At 54.5% G+C, this 14,810-nt stretch overlaps 1 protein-coding gene across 1 annotated transcript in view; it reads right to left on the bottom strand.

Moving 5' to 3' along the window:
* The window catches only part of ADAMTS14 (ADAM metallopeptidase with thrombospondin type 1 motif 14), a 79,155-nt gene that overhangs the window by 43,219 nt on the left and 21,126 nt on the right, over positions 1-14,810 (bottom strand). The window contains exons 2-3 of the mRNA XM_047073700.1: positions 13,546-13,702; positions 5,689-5,879 (exon numbers count right to left, since the gene is read on the bottom strand). Of these exons, the coding sequence (XP_046929656.1) occupies positions 5,689-5,879; positions 13,546-13,702 (348 nt within the window). The remainder of the gene's footprint in view (positions 1-5,688; positions 5,880-13,545; positions 13,703-14,810) is intronic.

The following is a 14,810-nucleotide window of genomic DNA, read 5'->3' as shown; positions in this document are numbered from 1 at the left end:
AGGCTTCAGGAAGGGGCCCGGAAGCAGGTCAGAGTGGGTAGGACCCTCTCAGAGGCACCGGCCAACATCTCTACGGCAACCACACCCAACACCTTTGTGGCGTCAGCCTGGCCAGATGGGGTGAGAGCAGGGTGGGCAGGGAGCCTGGGACTGCCAAGAAAGAGGGATCCGGCTGCGGAATGGCTCAGTGAGGACCGATAAAGGGGCCTGTCTCCTTGCCCTCTCTCTGCTCTGGCTCTGGGCCCTCTGAGGATGCCTGCATCCCCCTGTCCCAGAGAGTCCTCACCGCAGAGATTGGCCCTCCTGCCTCCAGGAGCCAAGAGCAGGAAGCAGGCCCGGGGTGAAGCTTCAGAATCCTGACTCAGCTACGGAGACCCATCTCGGGAAGAGGCCGGGGGGTGGAGGCTACGATCTTCCTTCTCCCTCCTCCTCAGAGCTGTTTTGCCCCTGGTTCTACCACAGTGGGAGGGGGAGGGGCGCATGAATTTTGGAATCAGACAGATCTGGGTTCGAATCCCAACTCTGCCACGTACTATCCCGAGCCAAGTCGCTTGGCTTCTCAGAGCCACAGCGGTCAAAGGAATGTCACTGGCGTAAGGCCACTGTGAGGATTCACAGAGCCTGTCTGTGAGGTTCTCAGCCCCGTGCCGGACATGTGGTAGGTGCTGGAACGATACTGTGACATTCGAGAAGGCTCGAGGAGGCTCAGGCTCCGTCTTCTCCTCCCCCCAAATCCAAGCCAGTGCCACCGTCAGGCAATGTTCTTCACCCCTCCTCTCCATGCCAGAGCCCATGCTGTCGCCCGAGGGACCTTCCCGCCACAGCCAAACTCCTGAGAGGTCTCCGCAGGCCTGGCTGCCCCCTCATTCCTACGTCTACAATCCCTCCATACGACGATGATCCACCTCACCAAACCCTTTCCCCCCAGGCTGGTTCAGCTCCAAACCCCAAGCCTCTCCCTCCAGTCCACAGGGACGGCTGCCTCCTCTAAGCTCCTTCAGCACTGGCCTCAACGGTTCCCAAACTATTCCGTGGTCTGAGGCTTGTTTTGGCCGCCAGACCAAAGCTTCTAGAATAAGGTCTGTCACACTAGGCACTCACCAAATGCTGAACAAAACTGCTCCTTATGTTTCAAAGCTCTCAAATGGTTCCCTAGTCCTGAGGCTTGAAGACGCTTTAAGGAGAGTGACCTGGTGCAGATGGGTAAACTGAGGCACGGGCAAATAAAGTCCCTCGAGGGCCCACGAGCATGTGAGGGAGGGAAGGGGGGGGGGTCCTTGCCACCATGTGCAGCTGCATGAATATTTATAGCACATCCCCAGGTTAACGCAAAGGAAAACTGAGAGGCAGGATACCCTGAGAGCTGCCGGTGAGCAGGGCCCCATCAGATGGTTCTGAGGGTTTCACTAACGGCTTCTCCCCCTCCTCCAGGGTTAGCACAATAGGACCATACATCCCGGGAATCGGATCTCTCCCTGATCCTGCTAGGCCAGCCCCGGCCCCGCAAATCAGGATCAGAAATGGTCACAGGCCGGCAGGCACTTTAAGGGGACGGCAAAGGGACACCCTTTATACTGGCTGCGTGAAATCCCTCAGGAAATTAGTGCTTTGAGCTTCAAGCATCCCAGCCAAATAAAGTTCCCACACAAAGGACAGGATGAGCTGCTGGTCCCCCAGGAGGAGAGGTGGTGGGCCACCCATCCACTCACCAACGTGGGCCAGAGCTCTCGCTGGCTGCCCTCCGCACCTGCGACATCAGAACGCAACCTCCCAGAAGATCCCCCTATGGCGAACCAGTTCATCAAGCCCCCAAATTCTTCTTGGGGAACAAGCTCCTGTAGACCCTCCCCATCACTTTCTAACTTTCCCCCTCCTCTCCTGGGCAACTTCATCACCATAAAAAAGGACAGAAAGTATAAACAAGTGTAACCGCAAACGTTATTTCCCATTTGTTCTCCTAAAAACCTACTTGTCTTTCCTAAATAAGCCTATTTGTCCTAACCGTACAAGCCTTTTGCCAAGTCTCTTTCCCCTTAGGTATATAAGTTACAAATTCAAATCACCCCTTTGAGCGACTCATCACTAAGCATCCCCACAAATACACGTATTGCACATGATGATCTTTCATCGGTTTAAATTGCAAGCCCCTGGAACTGAACCTAAGAGGATAGAAGGAAAGTTGTCTTTCCTCCCTGACATCTGGGTCACCAGCCAGAGACAGCACTACCAGGCATGAGGCTTCAGACCTCTATGCAGAGGCCATGTGAAGAGGGTTGGCTCCAAAGTGACAGAGCAGGCCTCAGACCCCAGGCCTGTGGCTTGAACAGATGGAGACAGGATAGCCAGACCTCTCACGGGGTAGTCGGGAGACGGGAGTAAATGAAGTCACATTTACAAGCAGTCTGGCTCCCAGTGCTTGCTCAATGACGGTAATGACTTACAAGGGGATGTTATTTGCAGTTGTCTGGGGACACACAGCAAGGTAAAGGCTCTGAGGGCAGGGACCCCATTTTCTACTCCTCTGAGCCCTCCACTATAGAAGCCATTCTTTTGTCTGCATGCTTGGCTTCCCCACTATCTAGGAAGAGATTCTGTTCCACCTCGCCCCCATGCAAGGTGTTGGGCTTCACCTGGGGACCCAAGCCAACCCTCCAGTCATAGCAATTAGTCAAGGACAGCCACCTGATTGACCCAGGCCAGCCTTCCCTAGAAACATGGGGGGGATTCCTTTGCCTTTGTGTCCTGGGAGCAGGAAGTGTGGGGCCTGGGGTGGCCCAATGGGCCTGTTTCCTGCCATGGAGAGAAAGCCTGGCTCCTATTGGCTTATATCACCAAGAGGACAAATAGGGAGGGGAGAGAGAGAGAGAGAGAGAGAGAGAGAGAGAGAGAGCACCCTACCGGACTAACATCCACTCCCATCATGCCCAATGCCCAGCACGGGGCACGCACCTGGCTGAGAACCGATGAACGCACGACCATCAACACTGGAGAGTGAGGCCAGCTGGGAAGCAGGGCTCCGGGAAGCCTGTCCCACCCTTCCAGATCCTGCTGACCTGCTCACACTTTAGTCCAACCAACGCACATTTAAGGAGAAAGAAAGCAACAGAATGCTCACTGGAGGCACCCAGATGGGAGGCCACAGACCATGAAAGAGAGCCTCTGGTCTTTCCCAGACTCCCAGCCCTCCACCACTCCCACCCAGGCCTTCTCTCCTCACCCCTATTCCCAGGCCAGAATCTAGAAAGGGAGAGACAGTGGCGAGGCCAGCTCTTGGGGGAGGTGGGGGAGGTGGGGGAGGTCCCACCACTTAGTCGCTTAGGATGGTCACACAGCCAGAATCCAGGGGTGTGTCCCCAGTGAGGTTGCTAGCCTTCTAGCTTCAGGAACAAAGACGCAGCCCGTAAGTCGGACGGGCCACCAGACTCCCTGCCATCCCCGGGAAGGGCTTTCTACCTGGGACCCTGGCCAGGCCTCAAGCCCGGAGAATAATTATAACGTGTACCTTGATGGAAACTATGTGTCCAAAGGACACTTTTCGCCTTATCTGAATCTGATTCCATGGAAGCTACGTTACAACTGAGAACCGGATACTTGATAACAATGCAAAGTGTCTATAGATGCACGAATCCTGTCTTCTCTTCTACCCCGTGAAAAAGCCAATTTCGTTCTGTTTGCACATTCATTTCAAAATCCCTGATCGTAAATGTTTCCATTCTTAGGGTTCTCTTCTGAAAGGGTGGTAACACTTGCCTGGTTCCCTCCCTGATGAGTGAGTAAACTAAAATCTTTCACACTTGCCCGCTTTTATTTCTGTATGAGCGTCAGGATTTGACCTTTTCCTGAAAAGTATCCTTTAGCAAACGGAAGGACTCTGGGGCTGTGAATGGGGTCTGGTTCCAGGCTCACACTCCTGGGGTCTTCAGCCCCCGCTCTGGACCCAAGACCCAGGCTCCCAGCACCTGAGGGCTTCCTAAGGGTTCCCCTGCCCCCACCTGCTGGCTCCAGGGGCCAACCCTGCTTTCCCACTGATGGGATCAGTACTAGGCTGCGTGGCCTCAGGTTGGGCTAGCCATCTATAGAGTCTGGGTGGGTGGTGAAGGGCTCCAGGGAGGTGGGTGTGTCCATATTCATAATCACCTGCCCTGCCTCACAAACAGCCCAACGTGGTAGCCTTTGCTCTTAAGAGTCCCACACGGCAGGCTCTTTAAGGGACAGAAGAATTCATATCCCAACAAAGAGGAGGCCGGGGGCTCAGTCCCCCCCTCCCTGGGGCTCAGTGTAATTGGATCTGACTTCTAGCCCCACCTCCGTTTTCTTTACACCCGTATTATGGACACAAACCTGCTACCTTTCTGTCCCCTGCTTTTTCCAACGACCCACTCACCCACTCCACACATACCCATCACCCGTTAGGGGTCCGGGACTGTGCTGTGTGCAGCTGGGGCTCAAAAAAAGTATAAGACAAGACCCCAACCCACCCCTTCAGAGGCTTAGACGAAGGACCACTTCTACACACACACAGACAGTACAGCTCCAAGAACAATGAAGGCGGGCCGGTGTGGGTGCCCCAAGAGATGCCTCTTTGGCATGCCGATTATTTTTTTGAACATGTATCTATTTTTGAGAGAGAGCAAGTGTGCGTGGGGGAGGGGCAGAGAGCGGGAGACAGAGGATCCCAAGCAGGCTCCGAGCTGTGAGCACAGAGCCCAATGTGGGGCTTGAAACTCACGAACCCGTGAGATCACGACCTGAGCCGAAAGCAAGAGTCGGCCGCTTAACCGACTGAGCCACCCAGGAGCCCCATAAGCAGCTTATTTTTTTTTTTATTTTTTTTTTAACATTTATTTATTTTTGAGACAGAGAGAGAGAGAGAGAGAGAGAGCATGAACAGGGGAGGGTCAGAGAAAGAGGGAGACACAGAATCTGAAACAGGCTCCAAACTCTGAGACATCAGCACAGAGCCTGACACGGGGCTCAAACCCACGGACCGCGAGATCATGACCTGAGCCGAAGTCGGACGCTTAACCCACTGAGCCACCCAGGCGCCCCATAAGCAGGTTATTTTTAAGAAACTGCAGGCATATGATGAAGCTCCGAAAACCCCAGTGGAAGTTACCCTTTCGTGGGAGACATTTACATGTATGAGGGAAATGTCCGCCTGTGAGGGTGTTTCGTAGCTGTACCAAAAGCGGGGGATGATTCAGTCTCCGGAAACTCTTATCGAGGCAGGTGAAGACGTCAATCTGCACAACCACCTTTCTGTTCCCTGTGCACCAAACAAAGGCCCCCTTCGGGACCTGGGATCTGGCCCCCCCACCAGCAGATTGAAGGCTCCTTGGCCAATCTTCCCGGCCTGGGATCAGGCATTTTCTCCACAAGGGGAGTCCCAGGGAAGGCCCCTCAACTCCTGGGCAAGCAAAGCCCCTGGCCACGCCTGCCTCAGGCTCTGAATGTGTCCCAGCCCTGAACCCACTGGCCCCAGGCCCCGGGTTGCCAGGGGCCGGCGCCGATGGCCTACGGGCCTCTCAGCCCGGGGCGGGTGTCAGGCCAGCTCAGGCTTGGGTCACTGCTGGGCTAAGGAGCGAGCAGTGCATCCATCAGACAACACCAGGCCCGAGAGAAATCGTGTTCTGAGCAACACTGGTGGCCACCCCCCCCCGCCCCGTTTTGGGACGTGAGGACACTCACGATGTTCATGAGGGTGAGGACGTAGTTCTGCACGTGCTCCTTGCCGTGGAAGCGCACCACGGAGTCATCCACCGCGAGCAGCACCTCGATGCTGTAGCTGCCCGCCTTGGCATGCCGCCGCTTCCGCTCCCCGTCGCCCAGCTGGTTGCCCACCAGGCCCAGCAGGTTGGGGAGGTCGCCCGGGCCAAAGGCTGCCAACCAGGATGGGAAGAGAGACAGAGGTCAGAGCCACGGGAGAAGCTGTCGCCCGGAGGCCGCCCGCCAGCCCGCTGTGCCCCGTCACGTGTGCCCTCTTCCTGCCTCTGTACGAAGCCGACTCAGCGTGAGGGTTCCTCCCACACCTGCCACCTCGGAGGCACAAGCCCTTTTCCAGGAGCCAGGCCACAGCTGAGGCTTTGAGGCGAGGAACACGGAGAAGGGGGACCTCGCCTGGACTCGCAGGCCTAGGTCCCAGGTCCCACTCAGCCCTATCTTCCCCGCATGACCCAGCCCTGCCCCTTCACTCCTCCTGTGACACAGGATGAGCCCTCCTTGATCTCTCACCCAGAAGGTTGCTGTAAAAATCAAATGTGGGGGGCGTCTGGGTGACCCAGTCGGTTAAGTGTCCGACTTCGGCCCGGGTCATGATCTCGAGGTTCGTGAGTTGGAGCCCTGCATTGGGCTCTGTGCGGACAGCTCAGAGCCTGGAGCCTGCTTCGGGTTCTGCGTCTCCCTCTCTCTCCACCCCTCCCCTGCTCGTGCTCTGTCTCTCTCTCCGTCTCTCAAAAATAAGTAAACATTAAAAAAATTTTTTTAAATCAAACAGGGCAGTAGGTGGGAACTTCTCAGTAAAGGAAAATAATCCTGGTGTTACTGTAGCCCATGCAGGGCATTTTAGGAACCCCTGGATATGTCCCCTCAAGTCCCTCTCTCCATCATTGCCAGCCCCCCAAAATTTCACCACCACTGCTTTGCCTTTCGGCAAAAAGCAAAAGATGCATTTAACTAGGAGCTGTGAACTTATATAATCTAAGCGTTGTCATACTTTTCCTATAAAGGACCCGATAGTGAATATTTTACGCTTTATGGGTCCTACAGTCTCAGTCAGCTATTCAGTTTGGCATAAAAGTAGCCACAGATAATATCAAAGCAGACCAGTGTGTCTCTGTCCCAGTAAAACTTAATTTCCGGTGCTGGGTGGCTCAGTCGGTTAAGCATCCAACTCTTGATTTCGGCTCAGGCCATGATCTCAGGGTTTGTGAGTCCAAGCCCCAGGCAGGACTCTGTGCTGACAGTGGGGAGCCTGCCTGAGATTCTCTGTCCCCTTCTCTCTCTGACCCTCCCCCACACGTACCTGTGTGCATTCCCTCGCTCTCTCTCTGTCTCTCTCTCAAAATAAATAAACTTAAAAAAAATTAATTTCCCATGGTGGGCCTTAGTTTGCTGACCTCCAGTCTAATCCAATCCAATCCAATTCTTACAACTCTCAGGTTACTGCCCCCAATATACAGGCAAACAAACTGAGGTTCAGAGTAGCTTGTCCAGGTCTGTCTGAATCAAGACACCAGGCTTTGAAGCATCACCATCGGTGCTGCTACTTAGAAAGGTAGCACCTTAAGTCGTTATCAGTCATTTGCACCATAGTCTGAACAAACTACAGCAACATTTGTTGGGGCAGTGGAGTTGAGGGTTCATGAGGACACGGTGGGAAAAGCCAATGAAGGGGAGCAGAATTTGCCACCCCAAAATACGTCTCTGTGGTGTGAGGATTATTTCAGGCTGATTATTTTTAAGAAACAGCAGAGGTGGGAAAAGCTCTGGAAATTGAGAAGTGACCCTTTAAGGGAAATCTCCATTCGTAAGGGGGTCTCCCACCCTGCACCAGGAAGAAGGATGACTCTAAATCTCTGGAAACTCTTTATCAATAGAGAGGGAAATGACTTAACTCCACATAACAACCTTGCCCCTGTTTGCTGTGTTTTCCTGGTAACCTCCCATCAACTCACCGCTCCTTCCCACCCACCAACGTTTTCTTTTGTCTTTAGCTGATGTTAGGGTGGTGGCTTGGACCATTTGGGGGAGTTACTCAATTTTCCTGAGTCTCTCCCACATACACAGAAGGTATCCATGTAATTAAACTTCTGATTCCTTTATCTTTGTTAATCTGTCTTTTATCACAGGGTGCCTCAGCCAAGAACCTAGAAGGGTAAAGGGAAAATTCTTTTTCCTCCCCCACACTAAGAAAGTCAGATAAGAGGCTGGGGTCTCTTGAGAAGACTCCAAAGCCTTAACATTTCATGATTCCCCTCCATTCTACCCTGAAGTTCTGATACTTGTACCATTAACTTTTCTTTTCTTTTCTTTTCTTTTCTTTTGAGAGTGAGAGTGGTGCAGTGGGGGAGAGGGAGAATCCCAAGCAGGCTCCTCCCTATCAGTGCGGCTCAAACTCACGAACCATGAGATCATGACCTCAGCCAAAACCAAGAGGTGGATGCTTAACCAACTGAGCCGCCCAGGTGCCCCAGACCATTAATTTCTGAGAATATCCAGTTATGCGAGAACCCTCCAGAGAGTGGGACAGGAACTAAGGATAGGAAAATGCCCACCAATACGTCCCCAGCATGTATCAAGGGGAATGACTGCAGGAGGGGCCTCATACTTACTTGGTGGGTGGATGGTAGGTGAGTGGTAAAGGTGGGAGCCCCGCCCTTGAACCCACTGCCTCCCCTGGGTGACAGACAAAGAACCAGATGGTAACAGTACAGTGACTTCAAGGCCTACAGGAGGACTGACTAGGGAAGGCTTCCAAAACAAGACCCAAACCAGGACTGGGGGGTTGACAGAGGCTTCTGGAGGAGAGGACATCTAAGCTGGGCCAGACGGGGAGCGGGAGACAACCTGTTGGAACACGGGGAACAGAGGGTCCCCAGCAGTGGGAATTGTATTAGCAAAACCCACTGTGAGCAAGTGTGGGGTGAAACCATCCACAATATACGTGACCCTTGGGGACGATTCAACAGCTACCTTGGCAGAGACCCAAGATCCGCCTCTAAGCCTCTATCGATATGGATACTTCAGGAACTGAAATCTGAGGACAGGGCAACAGGGAGCCACGGGACCCTGCTATGGTTTCTTTTTCTCTTCCCTTTGGTTCGGGGCTCTCAAGCGCAAAGGAAGGAAAGCACTAGACTGAAGGGCTGGAAAAGCGTGTGCGCACTGGCTGAGTGGAGAAACCAGAAATGCGCGGCCAGCCCTCCGAGTGATGCCCAGCCTGGGGAGCCGGGCTCGGGCCGGTGTCGCCCTCACTAGGCCTGACACAAGCACTCCCGGCGGCCTGGTGCCTGAGCCCAATGGTGAGTACAGAGCCCAGAGGCAAATGCCTGGGACAGGGGAAGGAGACCCCCCAGGAGGGGAGGAGAAGGAGCAAGCGCTCTCTCCACGGAGCAGGGAGACTAAATAGCGGCCACTCCCAACATGTGAGCAGTGCCCACAGGTTGACAGACTGCAAGTGAAAGGTGGACGTGACCCCTCACGGCTCTCCCAGCCACAGGCCTGTCAAAGGGAGGCTCAGAGAGGTCACCTGACTCATCCCAGGTCAGACAGAAAGTTAATGGCAGAAGCCCAGAATGGAAACCCAGGGCTCCCACCCTCACGTGATGACGCCCTATCAGGGCCCGCCCGGATTTCCCTCCCAGCAAAAACAGTGAGGAGCACTGGACAGGGCCTACTGACGTCAACCATAGGCCCTGGAGAGGTGCCCCCCGCACCCTCTTCTGTCTCTCAGGCCAGAAACAGGTAACCTTCCAAGAGGGGAGGGTGGGGGTGGCAGGCCCCCGGGGGGTTTTTCCAGAAGCCCACCCAAGACGCCCCACGAGAATGTGAAATGGTGCAGCCGCTCTTTCAAAGCATTTTGGCAGTTCCCCAAAAGACAAATACGGCGTTTCCACAGGACCCAGCAATTCCACTCCCAGTTACATACCCAAGGGAACTGAAAACATACATCCACACAACTCGTACGTGAACGTTCACAGCGGCGTTATCCTAATAACCGAAAACCGGAAACGACCCACGCCGACCCAGAGGTGAAGGGATAAACAAAATGTGGTGTATTCGTGCAGTGGAAGACCACCCTGCCACCAGAAGGGGTGAAGTAATGCCACGAGCCACACGCGGCTGAACCTCACATGCGGGGCGAGAGAAGCCAGTCCCAGAAGGCCTGCGTGATGCCATTTACGTGAGCCGTCCTGAGGCACATCCATAGAGGCAGAAGGTAGGCTGGCGGTCGCCAGGGGGTTGGAGAGGGGGAAAAGGGGAGTGACTGCTAATTAATGGGCCACAGGGCTTTCTATGGGAGCGACAGAAACGTTCTGGAATCAGATAGTGGTGATGGTTGCACAACACTGTAACCATAGTAAAAATCCACTGAAATGTATACTTGAAAATGATTTAAATGACGGCTTTTATCTCAAGTTAAAAAAACAAAAAAAGAGGGGGCACCTGGGTGGCTCAGTCGGTTAGCATCTGATTCTTGACTTCGGCTCAGGTCATGATCTCGTGGTTCGTGAGTTCGAACCCCGTGTTCACGCTGATATCACAGAGCTGGCTTGGGATTCTGTCTCCCTCTCCGTCTTCCCCTCCCCCACTCACTCCCTGTCTCTCTCTCAAAGTAAATAAAAATAAACTTAAAAAAAAAAAAAAAAAAACGCCGGGGCGCCTGGATGGTTCAGTCGGTTGAGCGTCCGACTTCGGATCAGGTCATGATCTCATGGTTTGTGGGTTCAAGCCCCACATCAGGCTCTGTGCTGACAGCTCAGAGCCTGGAGCCTGCTTTGGCTTTTGTGAGAGATTTTGTGTCTCTCTCTCTCCGCAACTCCCCCACTCGCGCTGTCTCTCAAAAACTGAGTAAACGTTTAAAAAAATTAAAATAAATCAAAACAAAACAAAACAAAACAAAAGCAGCAGCACTAGCCCCAAGCCCCAGCCTGGCAGGCTTCCCCTGAAAGGATGGGCCGCCCTGCTGTCTGATGCCTGCCCCCCCCCCCCTTGCCACAGAGCTGGAACTCTGGCCACAGGGGCACATGGCCCCGAGGCAGACTGTTCCCTCCTCGGGCAGGACCTGTAGGGTGGTAAGGGGTTATTGAGAGCGGACCATGGGTTGAGGAGGGAAAGGGCAGCACTAGGAGCACAGCAGCATCCAGGACACAGCCCCTGAGGCCCAGGCAGTGTCCGTGGGGGAGTCTCTGAGGGGTTGGTTGGGGACCAGCTAGACCTGGAGATCCAGCCAAGGGCATTTCTACCTCCAGACTCTGAAGTTTAGTGTGCCCCCAAGTTCACTGGCAAATGTCAGATACTTCTCCAGTGGAGCCCAGGTGCCTGAAGCCCTTCCACAGGCCACAGCTCAGCTCGAAAACCAATCTGATGGGTCTTCTGACACCTCCTCTCCTCCCTTGAGGAAAGCCAGACATATCCTGGGGAGTGGCAGAGCTCATGTGAAGGAACAAAGACTCGATATCTGTCCTCCAGGAACTGCCTCCCCCCAACCCCCCAGCCTATTTGGGACAAGAAGTCCTGGGAGAAATCCGGGGGGCTCGAGGGTCCAGGAGAGGGGACACCTGAGCTGGGCTGACACTTGGGCAGCATGGAGGCAGACAGAGGTGGAGGAAGGTGCTTGGCCTGAGGCAGACTTCTCAAAAGCCCACTTGCTGGCAGCTAAGCAGGCTCCGACCGGCTGGCCTAGGCCTCTGAGGCATTGCTCTGTGCCAAGAAGTATACCCACCCCTGAAGTGAAACCTTCTGTCCTGATCACGAATGATAAATGGCGACAGACACACCTAGAAATGCTAACCTACTCACCGGGCTCAGACCCACCGCCGGTCTTGAAAGAACAGTGAGTGAGCGTCCCAGGTTTCCAAAACGCCCTCCATTGCCACCTGTCTTTCTAAGGAAAGACACGCATGGGCCTGAGGCATGGCATCACCCATGGGCCCATGACGTTCAGCTGAGAAGCCTGATGACGCAAGCCCCGGCAGCCTTCCTGGGCCTGAACGCCAACTCTGTGAGCTCAGCGGTTTGAGTTTCCCTGCCACTGACCGTGGCAGCAGGCAGTGTGGCTGGTTCCAGGCCCATGGCCATGGAGCAGCACTTCTCCAGGGTCTCCCCAAAAGGGGAGATTTATGCTTTTTGATTCAGAGCTGGCCTCAGATAAAGTGGAGCCCAGTGAGACTTGTCCTTCTTCCCAGCTACAGTAGAAGGCACGGTGCCGTCCCACTCTGCCCTTGAGATTCACCCCAGCCCCCCCCCCCCGAGACTCCACCAAGTCCCTGCCCCCCCCTCCCGTGCCCCCACCCCAGGCCTGCAGAGCCCTCCACCACTCAGCTCAGCCTCTGGTGCCGTGGCTTCTCCCAAGAGGGGCACCGGGAGAGCAGCTGGTACTTCAAAGGAGGTAGTGTATGTGGGGACAACTGGTTTCCACGCATTCCTTCACGCTATGCCCAACCCCACCGGGGCCCTGGCAGGAGGGTGTGGTCCACTCACGGCCAGATTCCACCCAAAGCCTTCTCACGTCCTCCTGGCCAAAGGGGGCTTTGGGACAAAGCTAAGTTGGACAATGAAGCTAGCCATGGGCCCAAGACTAGCACGTGTAGCATCCACTGGTTCATTCACGCAAGCATGGGCCCCGAGTACTGGTGGTATGCGGGCTCCTGTGCCGACAGCCAGGGTGCCAGGACACCCCTGCTCTCAGGGGCTCTCACCCTAACGTGTCACTGGTTACCCTAAGAACAATGCTGTAGTAAGAACAATCGTTCACCAAACACCTGCTGCGTGCCAAGCTCCATGATGGAATTTTTATACCCACTATCGCTGATACACCCAATCTTAAGAGATCAATAATAACCATCCCTACTCTACAGATTAGAAAAATGGGTTCAGAGATTTTAGTCAATTGGTTAGGGTCTCACAGCAGACAGTGTTGGAGGCAGCATTTAAAAATGGTCTGTTGGGGGGTCCATGGGTGGCTCAGTTGGTTGGGTGACTGACTTCAGCTCGGGTCATCATCTCATGGTTCGTGGGTTCGAGCCCCGCGTCAGGCTCTGTGCTGACGGCTCGGAGCCTGGAGCCTGCTTCGGATTCTGTGTCTCCCTCTCTCTCTGCCCCTCCCCTGCTCTCTCTCTCTCTCTCTCTCAAAAATAAACATTTGGAGAAAAAATGGTCTCCTGGGGGCACCTGGGTGGCTCAGTCAGTCGAGCATCCGACTCTTGACTTTGGCTCAGGCCGTGATCTCACGGTCGTGAGACTGATCCACGCATAGGACGCCACACTGACGGCATGGAGCCTGCTTGGGATTCTCTCTCTCCCTCTCTCTCTGCCCCTCCCCTGCTCACGCACGCACCCTCTCTCTCTCCCTCTCTCTCTCTCAAAAAAGAAAAAATAAATAAAATAAAAATAAAAATGGGCTCTGGGACACAAACCTACCTCTGGTGCCCTGATACCTGGAAGTCTCCCTACAAACGCCCTAAGAACTTCCTTAAGCTTCCTTAAGCCCTACGTGGCTTCCTAAGCCACTACCTGTGGCTCCCACGGGCTGAGTGAATTTTTAGGGGGAAGAGCTAACTGCAACCATTGCACCTTCTGCTGGTCAGGGAAGACAGCCTTCCAAAGCAATGTGGAGCCCCTCAGAGACCTCCGGAGTCCCTAGGGCCACAGTTCAGGGGGGCTCGAGTAGCTCACCCGCCAGCTGTAATGGTCCCTAAGCCCCACTGGGGTTTCTCGGCTGGTATACACGGTCCAGTCCCACCTCGCGGAGGAGAAGGCTGAGGCCCGGACTTGACCGCGCGGGACGTGGCGGAGGCGGAGCTCAGGGACCCGCCCAGTGCCTACCTTCATTGTAAAGGTCCCCTCCAGGCTCCGCCCACTCCTGCTGGCCGACTTCCCGGCGGTACACCACGTGTGTCCTCCCGCTGGCCTCCTTCTCCTGCTGCCCCCACTCCAGGGGCTCTATGAAGTAGTCGGTGCTATCGGTGCGGATGAGGCCCGCCTGAGCCGGGCAACGCAGCAAGCGGGAGCAGAGAGGGGGGAGAGAGAAGAGGCGTGAGTACACAGCCCGGGACAGGCGAGCATCTGTGACCGCGAACGTGTATGACTACACGGGTGCGGACCCTTCCTCGAGGGCCTCGGGGAGCCCTGGGATTCCAGCAGGGAAGTGCGCGGGCGGGTGGTCGGACGCCGAGCAAGGGGGCCCAGGTCCATTTCGGGCAAAGCGGATCCGCTTGTACTGTGTTGTGGGGCGCTCCTGGGGTTCCACCTAACGTTTCATTTCACCAAAGGCCTCCAGAGCTTAAAGGGGGTAGGGGGAGGCAGGAAAGGCATTGCGATACATACGCACACACACTGCCTCGGGCACAGAATTCCACCCCAAAGCGCCATCACACAGATTGGCCTTTAACCCCCCCCCCCCCCCCGGACAAGGCGTGGAGATTCCTACCTGTAAAGGTTAATGATCCTGCACATGGGTGCCTGTTCCCACTCCCACACAGCGTGCTATTATGTCAGATTTAAAGCACGTGTGCACGTCCACCAGGGACGCAGTTCATGTCTGCTGACCATAAACGAGCCAGGATAGGGCACAGGAATGAACGCTCTGTTTTTAATCTAATTTTTTTTTTTTTTTTTTTTTTTTTTTTTTGCCTGCGTCAAAATAGTCCTGTAAAAATAATCAGCTGTTGGCCTGGGAAATAAAAACATTAAAAATGCAACCTTGGCCAAGCCCCACAAATGTGTTATTAGATGAAGGCAATAATCACAGGGGCCAATGAAACACGTGTGCAGCCCCCCCAGCCCACACCCTGGGGTCAGCTCTATAAAGCAGTCAGACCAGCCCACCTACTACAGTGCCTGGAAAATAGTAGGCAATCCTTAATGAATTCCTTCACTCATTCCACACGTATCTATTGAGTGCCTTCTACATACCAGCACTGCTCCAGACCCCGGGAAGGCAGCTGTGAACACAAGGTGGTGAACGAAGGAACTATTTTTATAAATCTATCAGACGTTCTCCACTTGGGCAGGAGCAGCCATGCTTCTATGCAACTAAACTCCACCAGCTTTCCCACCTCCCCCTGTTCCGAGATGACTTCTTGGGGGCA

The sequence above is a fragment of the Lynx rufus genome, unplaced genomic scaffold (assembly GCF_022079265.1).
Source record: "Lynx rufus isolate CCGP_SWC_20201006 ecotype Redwood Valley unplaced genomic scaffold, mLynRuf1.p SCAF_11, whole genome shotgun sequence".
NCBI lineage: Eukaryota > Metazoa > Chordata > Mammalia > Carnivora > Felidae > Lynx > Lynx rufus.
The sequence above is the reverse complement of the archived record's forward strand: the minus strand, read 5'-3'. Positions and strand labels throughout refer to the sequence as shown.